Raw genomic sequence first — 23,932 nt, 5'->3', positions numbered from 1 at the left:
TTTTTTTTTTTTTAATTGAGTGGAAAAGAAAAAGTTTAGAAGCTAAGATGAAAACAATTAAAATTCCAACACTATGGGACCAGAAGGCATTATGTGATAGACTATTCAAAGCCATATAAAATGATCAATATGAAGCCATAACTACAATATTAAGAGAGGTAAGGAGAAAAGAGAATTGCAACTATGTTGTGATTGCTACAGAGAAATGTTTGTATAATGGACTAGTACTAGAACATAAACAAATGAAAATACTGTGATTTGTTAGTGGTAGGACTCCTCCATCTTATCTAATAATCTATTTAACACTGCAGCATAATTTATGCAATAAATTTTTCTTTTTAGAATGAATGGACTGACTTAAAAATACTAAGCAATTTACACTAAAAACACTTAAACACTTAAAAACACTAAGCATTTAAAGGTTCACTACATTCCATTTCTCTGCTTTGCCACTGGGAAGTACTCAAGTAAACTGAATCATAGTTAAGATTTTTGGACTTCTAAAAAAACTAAATCAATTGTGAAAAGAATATGTAAGATCATTCCTCTAAGAAACATTTACTGCCCAAGATGTATGACTACCTTTCTCTATCATCCTTCCATCCCCCAGTATAAACAGGTGACTTACCCAACTGATCCCCACATATATTATTTTAAGACACAGCAGAATTTGATAGAATAACCACAGGGCAACATCAAAACTTAAATCACACATTCCAAAGACAGTTTTTAAATACTACAGGAGATTCTCTCTCTCATAGAACACAAATAATTATTTTCTAAAGTAAGCATCTAGAAAGAAATAGGATAAACAAAAATAATGTTGGTGGCACTCTGCCTAGGAGTAATTCTTAAACCAGAATTTAGAATACTTTAATACAAGTTAATTACATGGCATATATCTAAGGATTTAATTTTGCCTTTATCCTTTTATTTCACTTTGTTGATGCTTTTACTACATTGAAATACTTTTTTCTCATGGGATACTATTTTATTTCCTTTTACTTTTGTAGGCAGTTTGAGTTTTTCATTTTTAGCTTGGTCCTTCAGACAATTTGCAATCATACAACTTTAAGTTGCAATCTTAAGTTATTTTGTAGTGTCTACCCACTGACTGTGGAGGGAAAAAATTAGAAACTTTAACTACCGTCAACATTAAGAACAACCCAGGGACAATATTTAATACACTTCTTGTCATCTGTCCTCTCCCATACTCTACCTCCATATTCTGTGCTCCTTTCTGGAACCAGCCTCCTAATGCTTCTCTGTCCAAATCTTTCCACTGTTCCTTGGTCAAGAACATTCTCTATGTCCTCTACCTCTTCCATGAATGAATGCTTTTTTTCCTCTTCCAGGCTTAACTGAAAGTTGGCTCCCCCTGAAGGACCAAGCCTCTTCTTCAGATCTTTCCAGTGAGGTTAGACTCTACTGCAGCCCAGGCAGTCCTGGCAGGTGGGCTCGGTGTCCCTGTGCAAAAAGCTCTGCTCCTCTGAGTCTCAGACCATTCCACTAACCACCCTTTATCCCCCTGTCACCACCTCTTAGTCAGCTAATAATGCAGCACCCCGTTCAGTCTTCCTCTCTATTCCAAGATCTACCTCAGCTTTAGTGACTTCACTGCACACTATCCCTCTTTCTTACCTCCAGTGGAGACAACTAGTTTACAAACCTCTCTTCACTTTCTCCTGATCTACAAATAATTACTGAGTATTATGTGCCAGGCACTGAACTATTAGCCCTCTACTAGCTTTACTTCCTTCCTTCCCTTCCTAGCTTAGACTCCATGGTTTGTCACTTCAAGCATTCATCTGCTAGCATCCAATGAATTCACCTGGCAAAACCCCAATCCTATGTGATTTCAATTACAGCCCTTTGCTGTCCCAGTACCTGGCATATGGAATGCTGATGGAGAAGATCACAAGTTTCACAGATTGCTGCCACTGTAAATTCAAGGTCAGGGACCTCAACTGGGCCCTCAACACTAGCATCAAGTTGCTTTCCTTGTCAGCACTTTCTCCCATTCCCCACAGCAGCTATTTCAAATATCCATATTCCTCTCAAACTGCTAGTACTTCTGTCCTTAGTCTCAATATTGCCTCCTCCTTTACAGGCAAAATAGAAAACATCAGATCAGACCTTCTTCAACTTCTTGCCACCAAATCTCCCAATTCAGCTCCATCTGAATCCACCTTTTCCTCTTGTTATAATGCAAAGGGATTCCCCTCTCTCATCTAAGCCTATTTCTTTAACTAATATTTCTAAATCCCATGTTCTACACCTTTTCAAGGACTTTGTGCTTTAAATTAATAGCTCTCTTTTGTATCATTAACTCTCCTTCTCTACGAGTTCTTTCCTATCAGCATTTAAATATGCTCAAATCTTTAAAAAATAATTACCTGCTCACAACCCCACAATCTGGTTAGTAGGTAACAATCCTCTCTTCCTCTTTATAGCAAAAATATTCTAGAATGTAGGCACATGAGGATAGGATACAAATCTGTTATACTTCTTGCTATATCCCCAAAGCCTAGCATAGGGATTATAATGGACAACACAATAAATCTTAAGTGAATAAAAAGCATCCTATTTACTGCATCAACTTTCTTATAAATACTACTTCAATGCCCTATAACCTGACTTCTACCTCACTGTATCCCTGAAAGTGTTCTTGATAAAGTTACATATGACTGCTTTACCATTAAATCAGATACACTTGGCCTGATTTCTTGGCAGCAACTGACAATTTTGACCATTACTCCCTTGCCTTAGGTTTTTCTACCTTTCCTGTATAATATACAACTTTTTATATAACTATTTTATCCACTTAAGCTTGTATCATGAGTGTTTTCCTGTGTTTTTATCCTTCAAAATTATGATTTTAAATAACTGCACAGTGGTTTTTTTGTAAGAATATATAATAAATTACTGATCCATTCCCTTACTTTGGATATTTAGGTTGTATCCTGTGATCTGTTCATTCTCTGCCACGGGTGTCTGGAACTAGGGCTACCTACTTCATCTTTGCTAACTATCCTCGGGATCTCTGATCTCCACCAAACCTCAATTTGGAATGAAACTCTGTCTCCTTAGTAGCACCCTTCTTCTTGCCGCCCCCAGAGTCAAGTCCACAATTGTTCCCTTTCATCTGAAGTTTTACTACTAATCATGATTTTTAAAAAACATGCAATACTTTGGACATTTGGCATATATTAAGTTTAAAGTCTTGCGCTGGGTTTGAGTAAGGCAATGACTGACAGTCTCTGCTCTGAGTTTCATGGACTTATACTGTAGGGAGGAAGTTCTAATTACTGAATTAATTACTTACGTAAAATAATGATAAGTCTCAGAAGATAAGGGGACCTGTATAACTGTTTATAGTGTGTGTGTGCAGGCGTGAGCGATGGGAGGTCATTGTATGTTTGAGATGGCTTCTTCAAGGAAGAGACATTTAAACTGAAATCTGAAGGTTACGCAGCAGTTAGCTAGATAAAGGAGAGGAGGAGTTGGGAAGTGCTGCATATGCAATGAATGGTGTTATATGAAGAACTGAAAACAGCCAGAGCGGTTAAAGTGCAAATACCTAGGGGAGAAGAGGTGCGTGGCAGGTATGGCTGGGCATAAAGGCTGGGGCCAGGTCACTGGGGCCTCGCCGGCTATTTTAAACATTCTGTCTTTTATCCTAAGAGTTATGGGAAACTATTGATATTAAAGACTTTTAAGTAGGAAGGTGATATTAAATTTTTATAAGATCATTCTGGCAATAGTGTGGACAACAAATTATAAGGGAATAAGAGTAGACAGAAGACCAATTAGGAAGCTACCAGAGAAGAGATGATGGTGGTCTGGTCTAGAGGGCTAACAGAACAAATGACAAAAGTGAATGAATTTGAGATACAATAGGAGGGACCCAACAGGCTCAAAAGGACTAATGCTTGGATATTGCGAGTGTGGGAGTGAGAAATGTCAAAAATAACTCCCAGGTTTCAGGCCTGTGCAACATGGCAGACTGAAGTGCTAGTCACTGAACCAGGGAACACTGGAGGAAAGCTGCATCACTCCTTTTTTGTTGGCAGGCAGAAGCAGAGGTAGGAATTGCTGAGTTTAGTTTTGTAAATACATTGATATAGGTGGGAAACATCCAATAAAGGTCAAGAATATTAGAAAAAAGGTCTGGCCTTTAAAAACTGGGGAGTAAGATTAGTGCATAGATAGTTGTTGAAGCAGGGGTAAAGCTAAAATTACCTAGGAAAAAATATAATATGAAAAGAAAAAAGAGCCAAGCCTCAAGGACCAGCTACATTTAAAGGTCAGGTGGATAGGATACGCTGGCAAATGAGCTTTAGAAGAAACAGCCAAAGAATAAATATGAAAACCAGAAGACTGGAATCATGGGCTCTAGGGGAAGAGAGTTCTGAGAGACAGAGAGAGAGAGAGGTCAACCGTGTTGGGTGCCTGAAAGAACCGAACAGATAGTCTGAGGACTGCAAAAGGTTCTGGTGAAAGGGAGGAGATGGAATTCAGAGCAGAAGTGGAAGAATCCACCTTAGACAGTAAGAGGATCCCAACCTACTGATAAAGGAAAGACAGAAGATGGGCACCAATGTAGGTAGCTGAAGAAGTTCTCAACTGATAGTCTCGATTTAGCTCTGTGAAACAGTGAATACTGAACAGAGTGAATACAGACATTAGGACTTGTGGTTTGAATAGAGTCAAGAACCTAGGTTGAAAAGAAACCTATGAACCACATGCTCTACTGTTCAGTACATGAGGTGGAACGGCTGGGAGGCTGGTAGAAGATAATCAGTCATAAGGAGAAGAGGAAAATAGAGCCAGATTACAAGAGTCTCAAAGAAACCCACATTTTCACAAGAAATTGGGGGAAAGTAACAATCTAGAAATGGCAACAAGAAAAAAGGATAGCACTTAAAGAGCATCCAACCCTGAGGGACTGGGGTTTGAGAAAGTAAGAAGCTACCAGTAGAGAATACTCTAGGGAAAGTATCTCCAGGTAAGAATCAGGTTTTCATTAAGGCAGTGACAAAGAATATTAGGGAAAGATAGAAGGATGGGGGAGGGAGGGAAAAAATGGCAGGTTAAATCATCAGAAAAGAAGTGCAGAAACATCACTGGGATGAGAAGGTGGATGAGGGCAGATGTGGAAAGAGGGAGGTGACTATTCTTTGGACACTGCCCATGGAAAGTAAGAAAGAGTAAACACATGTAACAAAGCAAGTTAGAGTTCCCAAGTTCTACGGCAAAATTCCAGGTCTACAATTCCTGCTCCCTTCTGAGGTTGTAAATGGAAGTGCACTTCTCTGGAAGTGTTTAATATCAATGATGCTGTGGATTAAGCAACACACAGTTCAGTTCAGTTCACTGCATATTCATCATATGGGGCACTCACAAACCTGTCCTGTACGTGATTATGATGGGGCAGAACTCAACACATACACAGTCATGACAAAATCCCTGAAGTAAACATTCAGCATTCAAAAGTTATGCCTTTGACAGAGGCTCTTAAGATACAGAGTTTTAAATACCATTATTTAGAAACAGAAAGTTCCTGCTTTATGGTCATGTGGAATGCATTCCAAAAAAGTTTCTGCTCAATTTCCTCAGTGTAAAAGTTTGCCCAGTTTTATCATAACAACACATTTCAAAACCCTCATTTCCAGTTTCAGAGTCTACATGTCATCAAAATGTCTCAATACCTGCTTCACAGTATCACAGAACTTTTAATTCAGAAGAGACTTCGGGGCAGAGGCTGCCAAGCTGTGGACTTCAGAAACTTTAAGAAACTGTAAAATTCATTAGAGGAGATCTGCAAATCCATACCTATGTCAAGCACTGGTTTTAGGCTGAATAATGTTCCATGCCTATATATTATTAATTTTGAAATATACAAAAATACTTCCATGATTAATTTTAAAAGGATTTTAAAATGGAATCATCATATTCAAAAAGGTTGGGAAGACACTGCATTATGGCTTGTCTTGTTCCACCTACCAGGCTACCCACACACTACCTCTTCTACTACGAGTCTTGACAAACTGTTATCCAGTTGCAACCATAATGGCTGGAACATTTTGCCTAACAGCAAGTACACCTCTTCATGAGGAAACTCATTACATTTTTAGATAGCTTTCATTTTGACATACTTTCCTCCCTTGAATTTCTAATGCTCTAGAATTATCGAGAATTAGTTTCATCCATTTTGCACATGACAGCCTCTGAAATACTTGAGGTGGTTACCATATCCTTCCTAAGCCTTTTCTCTCACACCTTGCCCCTCACTCACAGATGTGACATGGTTCCTCATTCTACTACTCTCCTCCTGCCCCCTCAGCATGTACCCATTCATTAATGCCCCCTTTTAAAACTCCAAGCACAGCACAGCATACCACATTTGATCTGCCTATGGCAACACATAGTAGACCTATTATATCCCTTGAACAAGACACCAAGACTTTTAAAACCCTGCAGTCATCTAAAATACTTAGAACTTAAGCCAGGTCTCTTCCATCTTGTTTTAGTACCTATGAGGTTTTTTGGTTTTGTTTTTTTAATTGAGGTAACAATGGTTTTTAACATTATATAAGTTTCACGTGTAATTGTATTTTGACTTCTGTATACACTACAGTACATACTAGGTTTTTGTAGTCAACTGCCCATTAAATCCTACCTACTATGTGACCATTATTCCAGTCTGTTAAGGTCTCTCAGAATCTTGATTTTTTGCCATATAACATGTAAGCTAATTCTCCCAATTTTATGTCATTTGTAAATTTAATGAGAGGGTTCATTCTACAGTGAAACTTATGCATTCTTGGCACTAAAATGACCTTTTCTTACTTAAATGACTAATGACATTACATTAGAAAGAAGATTAAGTTTTATATTTAGTATATCATTTACATAATTCAAGACATTTAAGTTAACAATTATTCTACACTTACCTAGCAATAGCTCTGATGAAGTCCAGCGATACTGTGCATTTGTATTTTGGCCCATCAAGCTGATCGTCATGGCCAACCAGGGTTAATAGCTGAAGAGTCACTAAAGAGGTAATCTAAAAATAAAAAAGTATTTTTATGAGAAAATGGTTTAATCAGATTACATGATGCCCTTGTTTCTGAAACATTTTATACTTTGATAAAGATATATAACTGAATTCACAAGGACAGCTGCAAAGAATATGACTACTTTGAAATCTGTATATACAAATTTGTACATATGCTTAAAGTCTTAGTTAAACCAATGATCAACCTTTAAGGACTCCACTAGAGACAAATTTATTTCATTTAATGACACACACATGACTGCTAACCTTTAAAAACTATAAACAAAGGACATTCCTTCTCTCCATAAAAAATTTATGAAGTTTCTATCTAAATAGCTCAGAATAGCAAATCTGTACTCCCTTGAGAATTGAGCAGTTAAAATGTGAAAGTGGGCCTTTTTCAGAGTTGGGTATCTGGTTAGGTAAGAAATACATCCTTCAGACCTGGACTTAGTCTTCTTTTAAAACTGATCACCAACTACGTAGTCAGGAAAACACCAGGTGGATTAATACTGGCAAAAGCAAAAGTGTATCTTGACAGGTCAAAATTAAAATAACTTCACATGCATAAGGCCAACAAGTGTTAAATGCTCTGAAATCCAAGAAGGAAAGCTGACCCAAGAGCTGAAATTCTTTGAGTAGCCCATTCTCTTCTCCCAATTTTTTATTCTCATCTCCTGCAGGCCAACCAAAAAGAGAAGCCAGCAATGGCAAGAAGATCTGGAGACTTGGTGACCTGTAACTGCCTGTGGCAATATAAGGGATAAGAGTTACAGTATCCGTAATACCTAATCATGTGTCTTAGGAATAAAAAAATGCTCACTTAACTTGAGATCAATACCTTGAGATGCAGTAAACATTCTGAGTAATAAAAACAGTAATAGTAGTAGTGATTTGCTTCGTACCAAGTACCTATACACAGCATCTCATTTATTCCTCTTGACCCTACAAGGTGGACACTATCATACTCATTTTATAAACGAGCCTTAGAGACGTTAAGTAACTTTCCTCAGATCCCAGAACTGGAGGTGGCTTAACAAGAATTCAAACCTAGAGTCCTTGCTCACCGTATTATGCTGCAAAGACTCCACTATGTAATTTTTTTTACAATTTTTTTACAATTTTTTACAATTTTTACAATTTTTAAATTTTATTATTTTTATTATTTTGGCTGCGCCACGCAGCTTGCAAGATCTGTTCCCTGACCAGGGATTGAACCCGGGCACGGCAGTGAAAGCACCAAATCCTAACCACTAGGCCGCCAGGGAACTCCCTCCCATTACAATTTCACAGGGAAAACTGTTATGCAGTGTTCAGTCAGCTGTCATTACTTTATAAACAATTTTTTAAAATGAACACATGGATAGATTACCACAGTATTTTATGTATATAAAATACTACATTTAGCAAATATAAAACATTTTTTCAATTAGAAAAGCATTTTGTATCAATAGATCGAAATATGAAGCTCTGCATTCAAAAGGCTAAGACTTTAATTTCTAATATTACAAATTACAAATTACATTTTTGTCTTTTAAGACAAAAATGTCTTGAAACTTTTTTTTAAGTAAATTTATTTATTTTTTGCTGCACTGGGTCTTTGTTGCTGTGCACAGGCTTTCTCTAGTTGCTGCGAGTGGGGGCTACTCTTCATTGCGATGAGCAGGCTTCTCATTGCAGTGGCTTCTCTTGTTGCGGAGCATGGGCTCTAGGCATGCGGGCTTCCGTAGTCATGGTTCGTGTGCTCTAGAGCAAAGGCTCAGTAGTTGTGGTGCGGTTGCTCCGTGGCATGTGGGATCTTCTCGGACCAGGGCTTGAACCAACGTCCCCTGCACTGGCAGGCGGATTCTTAACAACCGCCACCAGGGAAGTCCCGAAACACTTTTTATAGATGTTCTATGTGTTGAAAAGAACATGTATTTTGAAGCTTAACGTTACACTCTCCATTCTACATATATGTATTAGATCAAGCTTGTTTGTGTTGTTGAAATCTTATAAACATTTTTTATCTACTTGAGAGAGGTACTAAAATTCTCCCCTTATAAGAAGTTTGTCTTTTTCTCTTTATAATTGTTAGTTTTTGCTTTATATTTTTGAATCTATGTTATTTGATGCATAAATTTAAAATTATGTTTTGCTGACAAATTAAATCTTTTCATTATTATCTAATGGTCCTTTTTCTTCAAAAGTAATGAATTTGCCTTAAAGTGTGTTTTTTTCTAGTATTAATATACCTATATCAGCATTCTTTTAGGTGCTTATCTTTTTTCCTATGTACTTTTCATCATTTTACTTTCAGGTTTTGTATTTTCTTAACTTTAGATAGTGCTCACATAAACAACATGTATGTGATTTTCTTTTTATAGTCAGTCTAACAACAGTCCTTTTGGCTGGATTACATACTCCATTTGCTTTCACTGTAAAGATATTCTAAAATTTTATTTCTACCATTATGTCAAGCTTTCTATTTCTCCTTCTATGTGTCTTATTCCTTTCTTTTTTTTTTTTTTTTTTTTTTTTGCGGTATGCGGGCCTCTCACTATTTTGGCCTCTCCCGTTGTGGAGCACAGGCTCCGGACACGCAGGCTCAGCGGCCATGGCTCACAGACCCAGCCGCTCCGTGGCATGTGGGATCTTCCCAGACTGGGGCACGAACCCGTGTCCCCTGCATCGGCAGGCGGACTCTCAACCACTGCGCCACCAGAGAAGCCCTCCTTTGCCTTTTATTGAACTGAATTATAATATTTTGAGGACTTCCCTGGTGGTCCAGTGGTTAAGACTCTGTACTTCCAACGCAGGGGGTGTGGGTTTGATCCCGGGTGGGGGAACTAATGTCACACATGCCGTGGGGTGCAGCCAAAAAAAAAAAATTAATCCCCACTGAGATGTAGACATTCGAGAAAACACTTGAAAAAGATAGAAAAAAGGTATGAATTATAATATTTTTTCATTCTATTGTTTTACTCTATTACCTTGGAAATAGTTTTATACTCTAATTTCCATTTTAATTTTTTCTTTGGCCCCCAAGCTATTTTAGAATTCTTCTTTAATTTTCAACTCATAAAGTTCCTCTAGTATTTTTTTGATTTTTTTTTAAGGGGGGGATATCACAGAATATGGTCTGTATACTACCAATCCTTTGAAATTTGATGAGAAAGCTGGATTCTTCAGGGGGAAAGAAGAGGGCACAGGGACACGAATGCCACTGTGGCAAAGAGTGAAACTGACCACAGTGGTCACTCTGCCTGTCCTGCCTGCCAAGCCCCTTCCCTCTTTGTCCCAAGAATGTCTTCAGCTGATGGCAAATGAGTGAAAAACATGCCCACAAAATGGGATGACCCATCATAGGCAAACAAGGTGGAGTGAGACAAGAGTTATCTCTTACTTATACACATACTTATATCCTATCCTCCATTTTGTCTCTTGGACTGCAAAGCCTAAAATATTGACTATGTGGGCCTTTTACTGAAAAAGTTTGCCAACCTCAGCATTAAAAAAAATGCTAGATTCAGATAATTAATTTAACCAATGTAGAAATCGAGATGTTCAGTGAGTTGTCCAAAGTGATAATGACTAGATAATGACAGAAACTTACTTGACTAGGATTTAGGTCTCCTAACTACAATTCCAAAACTTATGAAAAGCATGACTAAAATGCGATCATAGCTGAGAGCTACTTCTAATAAGTTGTATTATAATCTTGCCTGAATAAAGAATGTGTTAAAAGAATGAGCATGATCTGTAAAAAAGGGAGTGTTCAAGAGAACAGACCTGTCAGTGTGCCTCCAGCCAACAGGACCAAGGGATCCTTACCCATTAACTTGGAAATCTGGTATGTGCTGTAAGTACTGTGGAGGTGTAGTTGTCCAGCTGTCATTCTGTTAATGATTTTCTTAGTAATGTTTTATATGCACATATGAGTAAAGTTGATGAAAAGGTAAAAACATGTCAAGTTACTCAGCATTTTTATAAATGTGCTCCCATTTACCTAGTTTAGGAGTTAAGTTAAATGAAACAGAAAATTAAGTTGGCTGTTAAAAATTTGTGAAATAGGGCTTCCCTGGTGGTGCAGTGGTTGAGAGTCCGCCTGCCGATGCGGGAACGCGGGTTCGTGTCTCGGTCAGGGAGGATCCCACGTGCCGCGGAGCGGCTGGGCCCGTGGGCCGTGGGCACTGGGCCTGCGCGTCCGGAGCCTGTGCTCTGCGGCGGGAGGGGCCGCAGTGGTGGCAGGCCCGCGTACCGCAAAAAAAAAAAAGAAAAATGTCTGAAATAGTATTGTGCTCATTAAATGAGTCTGTAAAGCAACTTAACACAGTGCCTGTAACACAGTTAGTAAAATAATATGAGCTACTATTTATATTATTACCATGTATTAGCACTATTTTTTAATTTCAAATTTAATGAATAGGTTTCTTTTCTAACAGCCCATTAATTTACTGAAAACTCACTATATTTTATCTGAAAACAGTTTCACATATATATATATCCTATAGCTTTCTGAATAATGAGCCATGCTTGTTTAGAAAATAAAAAATAAAACTATCTGCAGATTTAAAATATCTTTATGAGATTTATAAATATTGACAACAAACTATTGGTTACCTGTGGGGGGAGAGAGAAGAGGGGAGGGACAAGAGTAGGGAATTAAAAGGTAAAAACGACTATGTATAAAATAAATAAAAAATAAACTACAGGATATATTGTACAGCACAAGGAATATAGCCAATATTTTATAATAACTTTAAATGGAGTATAACACCCCAAAATATTAAATCACCATGTTCTACACCTGAAACTAACATAATATTATAAACCAACTATATTTTAATTAAAAAAATACTTCTGAACAGGTCAAGAAAAGTAATGTGCACATATATAAATTACTTTGGAGAAACACTCAATGTGTCAATTTCACCAGGAAATGATGTAGATTAAAAAAATGAGTTGACCAATAAAACCTGTATGAAAAATATAACAAATTAAAAGTTATATGGCAGATTAGACCCAGATGTATAGAAAATTAAGGAATATGAGGATAGTTCTGAAGAAATGATACAGAATGCAAACTAAAGACGTTAAAAGAGAAAATATGAAAGAGGTTAAAAAATAGAAAAGACAAAGTGAGAAGATCTAACATATTCCTAATCAAAGATCAAGAAGGAAAACAGAGATGCAAAGAAAAGGGCAGAAGTAATATCTGAAAAGACAATGGATGAAAATTCATTCAAAAAGATAAAAAACACCAAATCACAGAATTAAAGGACCAAATAAATATAAACAAGGAGAAATCAAAAGAAATCCATACCTAGACACATCATAGTGAAAGTACAGAACACCAAAGATAAAAAGTTCTTAAAAGTAGCTAGAAAAGGAAAAACAGATTATCTTCACAGGAATGGCAACTGGACTGACAGCTGTTTTAAGAACAACGATGACAGATGATAATTGACAAGCTAATTTAAAAAAAAAAATGGTGCCAGGTACCACAACAGTAACAGAATTTGCTGTTTTCTCAGGTTTTGTCTTTTTTTTTTAATGGAGTGTGCTGGATGTCTCTCTAATTTTGTTCAGATGCCTGCAGAACCTGGAAAAGCTGTTGCTGCTATTGATGCATAACATACTGCTATTGGTCTTTTTATATAAATAAATAAATCTGTCTACATATATATATAATTTGAATTTCTGGAAACTTTAGCTGTGCTGTCAACTTTGGAGAAGTATCCCAGCTGTACCGTGTTGGGTTGGCATTGTACAGAAATCAACAGCCATACTGGTCTAGAAATGTTAAACATAATTTTTTCCATTTGTACAGGGGTAATGCACTGTATTAAATATGTAAGGTCTTATCTACATCGGTTTGATTACAGAAACTAATAAAGTATTCTCTAAAAAAACCAAACAAAAAAAGAACAACGATGAAAGACATAAAATAGTGGTGTATTTTCAACATACTGAAGAAAGTGACTGTTAACTCAGAACCGTATGGCCAGAAAAAACAATCGTTCAAGACTGAGAATGAAATAAAAGGCATATTTCCAAACTAAGAACAACCAAAGGTTTGCTATCAAAAGATCCCTATTCACTCAAATTCCTAAAATCACCTCCAGGTGAAAAGTAAAGGAATCCAAGTTGGAAGGTCTGAAGTGCAAGAAGGAATGAAGAACAAAGAAACTGGTAAATGTGATGGTAAATCTAGATTAATTTGCCTGTTTAGGTGATAACAATACTATATTATGGGTTTAAAAATAGGATTAAAGTGCACAATACCAGTAATACATAAATTGGGAGTGGACAAAATGAAGTTAAAATGTCCAAGGTCCTATGGTATCTGAGAGAATAAAAGTACTCACTAAATTTTGACTTTGATAAGTATGAATGTTATAATAGTTATAGTAACAACTAAGAGAATAGAAACAAGTGTATGTACTTCTAAATTAGAAGGGGAAACCTGAAGTAGAAAAATCCAAAAGAAAGTAAGAAGAAACAAAAATAGGTAAGACAAATATAAAGTATAAAACAAGATAATAGATATAAACAAAATTACATTAGTAATTATATTAAAAGTTAACTTTTGCAAATAAAAGGCAAAGATTAAGCGACTGAAAAAATAAATCCAACTATATACTGTTTAGGAGAGATACATCTAAAACAGAAGAATATGGGAAGGTTAAAAGTCAAAGGACAAAATGAGATACATGAAGCAAACTAAAGAGAAAGAAAAATGATGAAGGTGTCTTCATGCAGACAAAAGAGAATTAAAAAGAGATTTAAAGAAGGGCTCACTTAGTAATGACAGAATGGAGGCCCTGAGCTCCTATCTCTCATAAGCTGAGTAGCTTGAGACCTTTACTATGAAGGGATGAGACACAGAACAGGATGAATAGCCAAGGAATAATGGAATCTTTGGGGGAAACTGAGTACTGCTGCAAGTCAGGACAAACTCATTTTCCTTCCCAGTTTAGAAACAGGTAGGGATCATGATGAGAAAGTAGGTCTGAAAGTTTAATGAATGGGAGGCTACATAGAAAAGAGGTGACATCGTCTCCTATGACAAAATATACTCATTAACTTCATTCCTTTCTATCTTTCTACCAGGAATTCATTTGCTAAAGTAGGTTAGTAATAGACATTTGAAACTCACAGATTAATCTCCCTTTATTATTAAAAATAGATTTCTTTAGTAGTTCTTTTTCTTTTAATATAGAAGACATTACTTACATTTTACTTTCCCACTGGCATTTCCTTATACTATTTCTTATAACTTCTACTTTCCTGTGATTCAAATACTCTCACATATTTAATTCAATTCTTTAATCCAAACTGTATGCTATATTTACTCTTCTTCCATTTTCTTCATAAACACAAAACCGTTAATCTAGTTAAGTTAGAATTTCAAGAATATTTTCAGATATCTGTCTTATTACTTTTACCATATTAGTTACAGCAAATTACCAAAGGCAATTAAGTTGAAACAGACAGTCCCTTGAATCACTTTCAGTTCTACCAAGATTCCATGATAAATGAATCACATAAATTACACAAAGGATATAGTACCACTTTAAGATGTAGCAGTCAAAAAGCATTCCCAAAATATTAGTAAGATGACTGCTCAATTTGTTGGGGGGTGGGAGGGTAGGGTCTGATTTAGGAGAAGCTTATACACAAAAAAATCTAAACCAAAGTGAAAACAATTAAATTGTAATGTTATTTTTCACATTAAAAAACACTAATTTCAGAGATTTTTTTTTTTTTTTTTTTTTTGCGGTATGTGGGCCTCTCACTGTTGTGGCCTCTCCCGTTGCAGAGCACAGGCTCCGGATGCGCAGGCCCAACGGCCATGGCTCACGGGCCCAGCCGCTCCGTGGCACGCGGGATCCTCCCGGACCGGGGCACGAACCCGAGTCCCCCAGATCGGCAGGCGGACTCCCAACCACTGCGCCACCAGGGAAGCCCTCAGAGATCTTTTACTCCTTGAACTTACCATATGAACAAAACTAACATACAAATACATAATTTAGGAGAATGTTACATAAAGCAGTGTACAAATACCAACAACTTAAAAGTACTTTGCCAGTTTATGAAAATAATGCGGAGTAAAACTGAAAAAATCAAATACAAAGATTAACTTATGGGTTCAACATTTTGAATCTCAAACATATTAATTTATGCCTAGATGAAAAATTCTGGAAAAAATATATGAAACTTTTGGAAAATTATTTCTATACATGTATAAGTACCAGAATACCCACCTTCCTCTCCATTATTGAATCCTTAAAATTATCTAATTTTTATTTCCCACTGCAGAGCCATGAAACTCTTGAGGACTTGGTGTAGGTACTGTGCATTCAAAGATGAATAGCATCATGGAAAATACTGATTTACTTCCTTGCCCAGCGTTAAATGTTCACGACAAAATGATGAGGTCACATCTGCAGGCTGGCATTAATGTCTAAATATTTTGATATGGTCAGTAGGATTATGGCAAAGTCTGTAGACAGTAAGGGTACTCAGGACCAGACTCAGTTTTGTATGTGAGTGTGTGCAAACATAAGATAGAGGTGGAATCAGAGTCTTTCTCATCTGCTGCAGCAGCCAAGGATTTAGTAACAAAAACGACACACAAGAGTCACTACTGTTGTTAAGACCCCAAATGAAGGAAGCGATTTAGTTCCAGCAAATAAGAATTAACTGGAATATTTTGCAGGCTATAAAATTGATGTCTTAGAAAGATTTAATCTTTGTTGGGGCAAAGCTCTCTAAATAATGGCAAAATATATTTGAATATTTTGAAATCTTTTTTAGCACTGACCAATTTACAGAAAGCTTTTCATCCAACTGGGCTAAAATAACCCTAAAACATATTTCATAAACAAATACTAACAACAAGCCTAGCCAGAAGAAAATATATAAAAAAAAAAATACAGGAGGACTTCTGGTCCAGATAACATGGCACAGATTCATATTTACGGTTCTTCCCTGCTAAGTGCAACTATAAACCCTGGAAATAACCTAAATAGCAACCAAAGGACTCTGAAAGGTGGAAAGAGGAAGGCAGACTGCTTAAGGACCCAGGAATGGAGGAATAATGTAGAGGCAGGAAGTCTGAAGAATCCCCACCCAACAGCACAAGGTGATCCAGGCTCAGCATCTCCTGACACCCAATCTAGAATAGAAAGCTACCCAGGTAGGTTTATTTCTCTCCTGGACTGAACAGGAGTCCTGCCCAAAGGCTGGCAGTTGTACGTTGTGTATCTGGCAAAACTATCCCTCGTGAATGAAGTGGAAATAAAGACATTCTCAAATAAGGGAAAACTAAAGAATCAGTCACTAGGAGACCTACCTTTGAAGCATGGCTAAATGGAGTTCTTTAAACAAAAGGGAAATAATAAAAGAAGGCACCTTAAACATCAAGACAGAATAAAGAACAACGGAAAGAGCAGAAGTATGGATAAAGTAGACTATCGCCTCATGAGTTTTCTAAATCATCTTTGATTAAAAACTGACACCATCTGATAATCAAGACAATGATATTTAAAAAGTGGGAAAGTTAAAATAACCTAAATGTAAGTAAGGTTATCGTATTTCATTGGAAGTAGTAAAACATTGATACCACTTACAGAACTAAACATGCAATTACCGTATTACCCAGAAATTGCACCCTTTGGGCATGTTCACACAAAAACCTGTATATGAACATTCATAGTAGTTTTATTTGTGATAGCCAAAAACTGCAAAGAACCCAGATACCCTTCAATGGGTGAATGGTTAAACAAACTGTATATTCCATATCATGGAATACAACTCAGCAGTAAAAAAGAATGAACTATTGGTACATGCAACAATGTGGATGACTCTCAAAGGAATTAATTACGGTGAGTGAAAAAAAAGCCAATCTCAAATGTTACATACTGTATGATTCCATTTATACAAACTCTTGAAATGACAAAAATTTTAGAGGTGATTAGTGGTTGCCAGGGATTAGGGGAACAGGCAAGAGAGAGGTGGGTGTCATTATAAAAGGAGGGGTCCTTGTGATGGTAGAACTGATATATCGACTGTGGAGAGAGATACACAGACCTACACACAGAATAAAATTTCAAATAACCAAACATGCAGACATACACAAAAATGAATACGTGTAGAAGTGGAAAATTTGATTAAGATCAGTAGATCGCATCAATGGCCATTTCCTGGCTGTGAAACTGGGTGAAGGGCATGCAGCAAGAAAGAGCTCTTATTATTTCTTTCAACTGCACATGCATCTACAGCAACTCAAAAAACTTTCTTAATTAAAAAATAACACTGCTAAAATACACAAAATATAGAGGGCTTTGAGAAAGACCTTATCAACTGCCAGAAGGCATTTTATCTCAAAATATTTAAGGACCTATGAAGTAGATACTTAAACCTACTCATAGAAATAAAAACATTTTTTGACCTTTATTTACAGGGATTTTAAAGAAACTATTTGATAAAATATTGTTCGAAGTGGGCAAGTTTGAGAATATTATTTCAATATTGATAGGTCACTGGGGTGAGGCTATATGGGTTTTTTAAAGTTCATAGATTACAGATTTTCCCACTGAAAGCCAGATAATTAGTTGTGACTTGTGGTTCAGCCACAAGGAGGATTTGTAGCTGCTGGTTTCATGCTGTGAGCCCATAAAAATACCACAATGTTGCTCCAAACCTGTGGCTAGTACAACTTATCACCTCCTCTAAAGCATAGAAGGATTATAGCAAAACTGCTGTTATATAAATCCCAACCTCAGTGTTCTACATTTCCCCAAATTCTACCTTTTATTTCTATTTTTTTCAATGGTGAAAGTTTTGTTTTTGTTTGTTTGGAGGCTACAGCAACCAAATGCACTTCAAAACTTATTAAATACTAAAGTGTTCCACTATAAAAATTATTATGAAATAAAATTATGAGCTAGCCCATCAGGACTGGAATCCTTGGAGATCAATGCCTCATTTCACAGATGAGAAAACAGACATCATAAAAGGATGACTGGCATTATCAGCCCCTAGTCAGTCACCCCTAACAAATTAATATGTTGGACATGTTAGCAGATGTTTCAAATTATTAATCCAAAAGTCCCAATGAAAAAGAATATAACATATATACCATGCAAGAGGTTTACTAGAAAACATTTTAGAGTCGTGACACACTTTAAATTAAGTACTTAATCCTAAGAATATTTAACATATTAAAAATGCTTAGCCAAAATAATGCTTCATTTTGGGTGCTCATGAATATTAGAAGGTGGTCTGCCAAGACTATGACTACTGTAGTAAAGATCCCAGTCAGTGCTTTTATCTTTTCTCCTACTGCTCTTCAAAGTTCCTGAGAATGACACATATGTAACTGGCATTCACTCCTGAATGGTCAGTTCTACTGAATATCAGTGACCATGGGTAATTAGTAGTATAGGGAGTGGAACTTGTTATTGAGTCCAGGTTCTATAGATTAGATATAGACATCGACAGATCTGTATCTACAGGCTATAGATACAGGTGTTGTACTAGGCACTTTATTTTATTTTATTTTATTTTTTTAACATCTTTATTGGAGTATAATTGCTTTACAATGTGTACTAGGCACTTTGATTCCTTCAGTCCTCACAACAGCACAGCCATGAGTTAGGCTCTTTTTCGAGAAAAGGAAACATCTTCAGAGAGGTTAGTAAATATTCAAGATCACTGAGCTAATAATGGTAAGAGTTACACTGGATTTGAATACCATCTAATTCAAAGCTTATACTCCTTACACTACCCCAAAGGGAGATGCAGAATATAGGGAAGAGATCATCTTATTGAGACAGACTACGGAAAGCATTACAGAAGAAGGCACCAATAAGGAAAAGTGAGTAAAAAGACAACTCTGAAAGCATTTCACAATGAAAGGGGATACTGTGAGTCTGCTGGAGGTTAGAAACCCAGCAGCAAAGGCACTGCAGATAAAACAGAGGAAAAAACTTAAATGAAATTGTAGCAAAAAGGATAAAGAAGTATCTCAACAAAGGCAAATGTCCTGCCCCAGGGATACAGGTAATAGCCTTAAGAATTAACAATCAACAATCCTGTGAACAAAATTATCAGATATGAGAGGTTTGATATTACCAAAGTAATATTAATGTGGAATTTATTAACCTTATGACATTTAAACTTTTCATAAATCAAACTGCATATTATATTAGACATAAAATTACTGTTTTTAAGGTTTAATTTTTAAAAGATAAATTAAGGTGGAGGAAAAAGCACAATTTCTTAAAATCTGAAATTATTAGACAACACTGAAAACGGTATCCCAAAGCAAAACTTCCTATACATTTGTGGATTAAAGATAATTTACCAAAAAAATTCATGACTATAAATCATACAAAATATATAATAGTTGAATAAATTAAAAGTTAGCATACACATTAAAAATGTTAAAGCAAAGATATGAAAAGGTCTTTCCTGAAACACTGGAATAATTGTCAAGAAATACCATTTTAATTACCTAAGTAAATTTAAATTTCTGTGGGGAAATTATTACTCCTCTTCTTGGTTTCTATTACCTGTGAAGACATATTCCTTTGCCAATAATTTTCAGACTTTAGGGAAGTATACACTGTTTTCCACAGCTGTTTTTGTTGTCTATTGTATCAAGCTCAAATTCAAATGAATGAAATTCAACTAACAAAAAATTAGCCTAGAAAATGGGTTTTTTTTTTCAAAGTGAGGGTTTAGATTTTGTGCTAGGAAATACAGAATAAAGTTTAAAAAGAAAGTGGTACAAAAAGTCAGTCTCTTTACCTCTAAGTTTTAGCCATGTTTCCATTGATGTTTCTCCTCAAAATATAAATTCTGGTTTTTACTCCTTGGTTTAAAATCAACAAACAAAACTAAAAATCTGAAGCATCTTACTATCAAAGAGAATAGTATTTCCGTAGTCTTTATACACACACACACACACACACACACACACACATATACATACATAAACATATAAATGTAACATATTGACACTAATTAAAGGATTTTATTTTACTTTAGCTTAAAATAATCAGTCTACCTAATTCAAAAGCCAAAATATTTATTTTTTTCTAGCACCTATGTCATGACTGAGGCATTCACAAAGAAAAATAAAAGCTAAAAACCTCCTTAAACATAAAATGTTTTAAAATTTACATCTTTAATGGGGTTCTACAATATTTGCTTAGTTAATCTTTGCTCTGTGTACTATTATGTTCTTTGTTCTCATCCATCCAGGGGATGAGCTGATTATTTATGTCTTAACAATAGGGGTTCATGTACCACAGGGAGGATTTTTTTTCTTAATCCGAGAGGCAGTCACTAACAAGCTTCAGCTGGAAGTGCTTGATGTTAAAACAGTGTGAACCTGTTCCTGGGCTAATAAACTATGTTCTTTCTGCCAACACAAGGAAATCAATTTACAACTGTAATTAAATTTTAACATGCTCATTATTTTTATACTTTCATAGGTTAGTATATATGTCAACTGATTTGTGAAATATCCTATCCTGCTTGTTTTGGAAGAGCTTTACAATCTGAAACATTAAATTATTTAAATAAAAAAACATGTCAGTGTATGAGGTCCACCCAACCCAACAAGCAACACATTTGATCTGATTTCAGGCAATGTGATAATTCATGAACATATAGCATATATCAAGAAGAGTTCAACCGACATTTTTATGCATACAAAGGAGAGGTGGTGAGTGCAGCAACGGAATGGAGGGAAATAGTCTCTTTTATTTTAACTTATTTTAAAGTAATTCAACTTAAAAAAAAAATCATCACAATGGGGCTTCCCCAGTGGTGCACTGGTTAAGAAACCACCTGCCAATGCAGGGGACACAGTTCAAGCCCTGGTCTGAGAAGATCCCACATGCCGTGGAGCAACTAAGCCCGTGAGCCACAACTACTGAGCCCGCATGCCACAACTACTGAAGCCCATGCACCTAGAGCCATGCTCTGCAACGAAAAGCCACCACAATGTGAAACACGCGCACCGCAACGAAGAGTAGACCCCGCTCGCCACAACTAGAGAAAGCCTGCATGCAGCAACGAAGACCTAATGCAGCCAAAAATAAATAAATAAATTTATTTAAAAAAAGCATCACCGTGAATTTGTATTAAAAAAAAAAAGGGCAGGGAACGGACTGTTACTCTTCAAAACACTCAGATAAACAAAAAGTGATATGAATGTTTATACCTAGAGGAACTAAAGATAGCACCTCTAATCTCTGGAACTTTTTAGCATACAGATGACTGCAGATCTTTAGTATCCAGGAAGACCTTAACTTCATGCTTAGAAGAATGGGAAGTCATTCATTCAATGAGTGAATCCCATGTTCAAGGCACAGTGCAAGAGACACAAAAATGAAGACAAAGTCTGTGCCCTCAAAGAATTCAGGGTATCAGGTGAGACAAACATATAATACAATGGCAATAACACAATATGAGTGCTATACTAGTGATATGGATAAATCCAATTACCTGACTTTAGAAAAGGTAATGACTAATAGGAAGGGAGGCAAAATGTGAATTCACTGAGAAATGGCATTTGGGGGGTGGACCACGAAACGTAAAAGAGAGTTCAACAGTGGGGAGGACGGCACATGTAACAACACAACAAGGAAAACGGGTGTGCTTTCAGCGAGGAAAGCACCTTACTGTGAATGGTGTACAAGATGAATAAAGACAGTGGCAGAAAATAGTGCTAGTCTCTGAAGGGCCTCACAAGAAATGCTATGAAATGTAGACTTGGTTCTGTAGATAACGCAACTCACAAAAAAAGCGTAATCAGAAAAATAAAACCATATTTATTTTTTAAGATTTTTGCTGATGACTGTATGCAAAATGAATTTGAAGATGTCAGTGTCAGGGAGACCAGTTAGGACAGTGTTGCAATGGTCTAACTAAGAAGTAATGAAGCTGTGGATTTAAGGCAATGGCAGTGGAGGTGGGAAGATAGGAATAAGTTTGAGACATTTGTGTTTAGGAAGAAAAACAGACTGGGCTTGTTGAACAACTAAGTGAAGGGAAAACAAAAGAGGGTTCAGAGACAATTTTCCCATTTAACTAAACTAAAAACTAGAAACTGTATTATCTTTGTTTTTCTAGTACCTAACATTGTGCACGCCACGAAGTATGTGCTTAGTAAAGGATGAACAAGTAAATGACAAGTTTTGAAACTTAGGTAAGGCTGAAAAAAATCACAGGAAAAGGTTTAGGGAATACTTTGGTTTTGGATATATCAGGTGTTGATAAACATGGCACATTCAGGTCTGATTGTTCTGTTGGCAATCTGGGTCCAGAGACAGAGAAAAAGGACTAGAAATACAGAATTCAAAAGTTATCAGCAAAGGATTTCCCTGGTGGTCCAGTGGTTAAGAATTGGTCTTGCAATGCAGGGAAAGCCGGTTCGATCCCTGGTCGAGGAACTAAGATCCCACATGCCCACACACCGCAACTACTGAGCCCGCATGCTCTGGAGCCAGTGTGCCACAACTAGAGAGAAGCCCACACACTGCAACAAAGAGCCCGGGTACCGCAACGAAAGATTCTATGTGCCGCAACTAAGACCCAACACGACCAAAAAAATAAATCAGTAAATAAATATTAAAAAGTTATCAGCATACACATAGTATTTGAAGCCAAGGGAATACATAAGACCCTCCCAGATAAACCTAGTTCCCCTTCTTATTCCTAATTATTGGAAATTCAGCTCTCCACCACTATTCAGTGGCCAAGGTGAGAGAACACCTTAGGTTCCAGAGGTGACTTGGGAACAAGGAACTTAATTTCTCATCTAGGGGAAAGGACAAGGACTTGGTGTAGCACCAGCTCATGAAAAATGTCTACTATGGGCAGATGAGGCCAATATCCTCCAAAGGACTCAGATTAGTTGTGAGCTGACAAGGAATCAGGACAATTTCTCATTGGAAACCCCCTTAAGCATCAACATGTCTTTTAATCAACTTTTTACAGAATATTTTAAAATGTAGCACACATTTCCATAATGTAGATTTTTTCCAAATCATTTAACTCCTAAATTGTTCTTATCAAAACTCCTATCCTCATTAAAACAATCCAGTCATAAAGCTCTAAGGTATGCATTTGCCTATATAGTCTCTGTACTAACAGATTTACTTGGATAGTCATGTATAAGCACATACCCATATAAACTTTTTTGTGCGTGCTTTCAGCAAAATATTTGCAAAGTCAAATAAAATTTATTGGTGTTCAGTATTTTTCCCCAAAAATTGTGAATAAAGGGTATACATTTGGTATATTTATTAGAAAAGTAGTCATAAAATATTGCCTACAAAAGGTTCCAAGATATTATTTTATTCAACAGTTGAAAGCATAATTTATGCAGTATATCTACCCCTTAGGCAGTATTTTACATGTCACCCTTAAGCAATGGTTCCATTTCTCTAGAGTTCAGTAAACATGCCTACTGCTGGGCTAATACATTCACAAAGGCAAAGTGGTTACACTGAAGAAATTTAACACCAGATTTAGGGAAGACAGGAGAAAGGTAGGGGTAAACACTGTCCTTTTACAAATGAAAATGAGAAAGACTTTATCCCTGGGCAACAGAGTAAAATATAGTTGTGCTTTTTATTACCCTTGGTTATACTTAGTATTCCTTACAACAATAGTGCAGCTGGTGAAAATCTTAGTTCAACTTTACTCTTTCCAAATATGAAGCACGACAAAACGGTTTTTAAAAAGTCTCCTGAAATAGACACCTACTACAGAGTGGTCTGAGAGGCAGAATGGTAATACATCCACACCAAGGGTAGCAGGAGATTTCAGAATCTAATTTACTGCACCAGTGGAGACAGAGCATCA

At 36.4% G+C, this 23,932-nt stretch overlaps 1 protein-coding gene across 2 annotated transcripts in view; it reads right to left on the bottom strand.

The window, feature by feature from the left end:
• Positions 1 to 23,932, bottom strand: part of ORC5 (origin recognition complex subunit 5) — a 75,088-nt gene that overhangs the window by 4,488 nt on the left and 46,668 nt on the right. For both annotated transcript variants that reach the window (XR_003795302.1, XM_029234016.1), the window contains exon 13: positions 6,957 to 7,069. Coding sequence is in view for 1 of the 2 variants with exons in the window: in XM_029234016.1 (XP_029089849.1) it covers positions 6,957 to 7,069 (113 nt within the window). In the remaining variant the exon portion in view is untranslated. The remainder of the gene's footprint in view (positions 1 to 6,956; positions 7,070 to 23,932) is intronic.

Source organism: Monodon monoceros, unplaced genomic scaffold, assembly GCF_005190385.1.
Source record: "Monodon monoceros isolate NGI ecotype Baffin Bay Population unplaced genomic scaffold, NGI_Narwhal_1 Super_Scaffold_2, whole genome shotgun sequence".
Taxonomy (NCBI): Eukaryota; Metazoa; Chordata; class Mammalia; order Artiodactyla; family Monodontidae; genus Monodon; species Monodon monoceros.
Note: the sequence above shows the minus strand (reverse complement) of the source record. Positions and strands in the feature narration are given on the sequence as shown.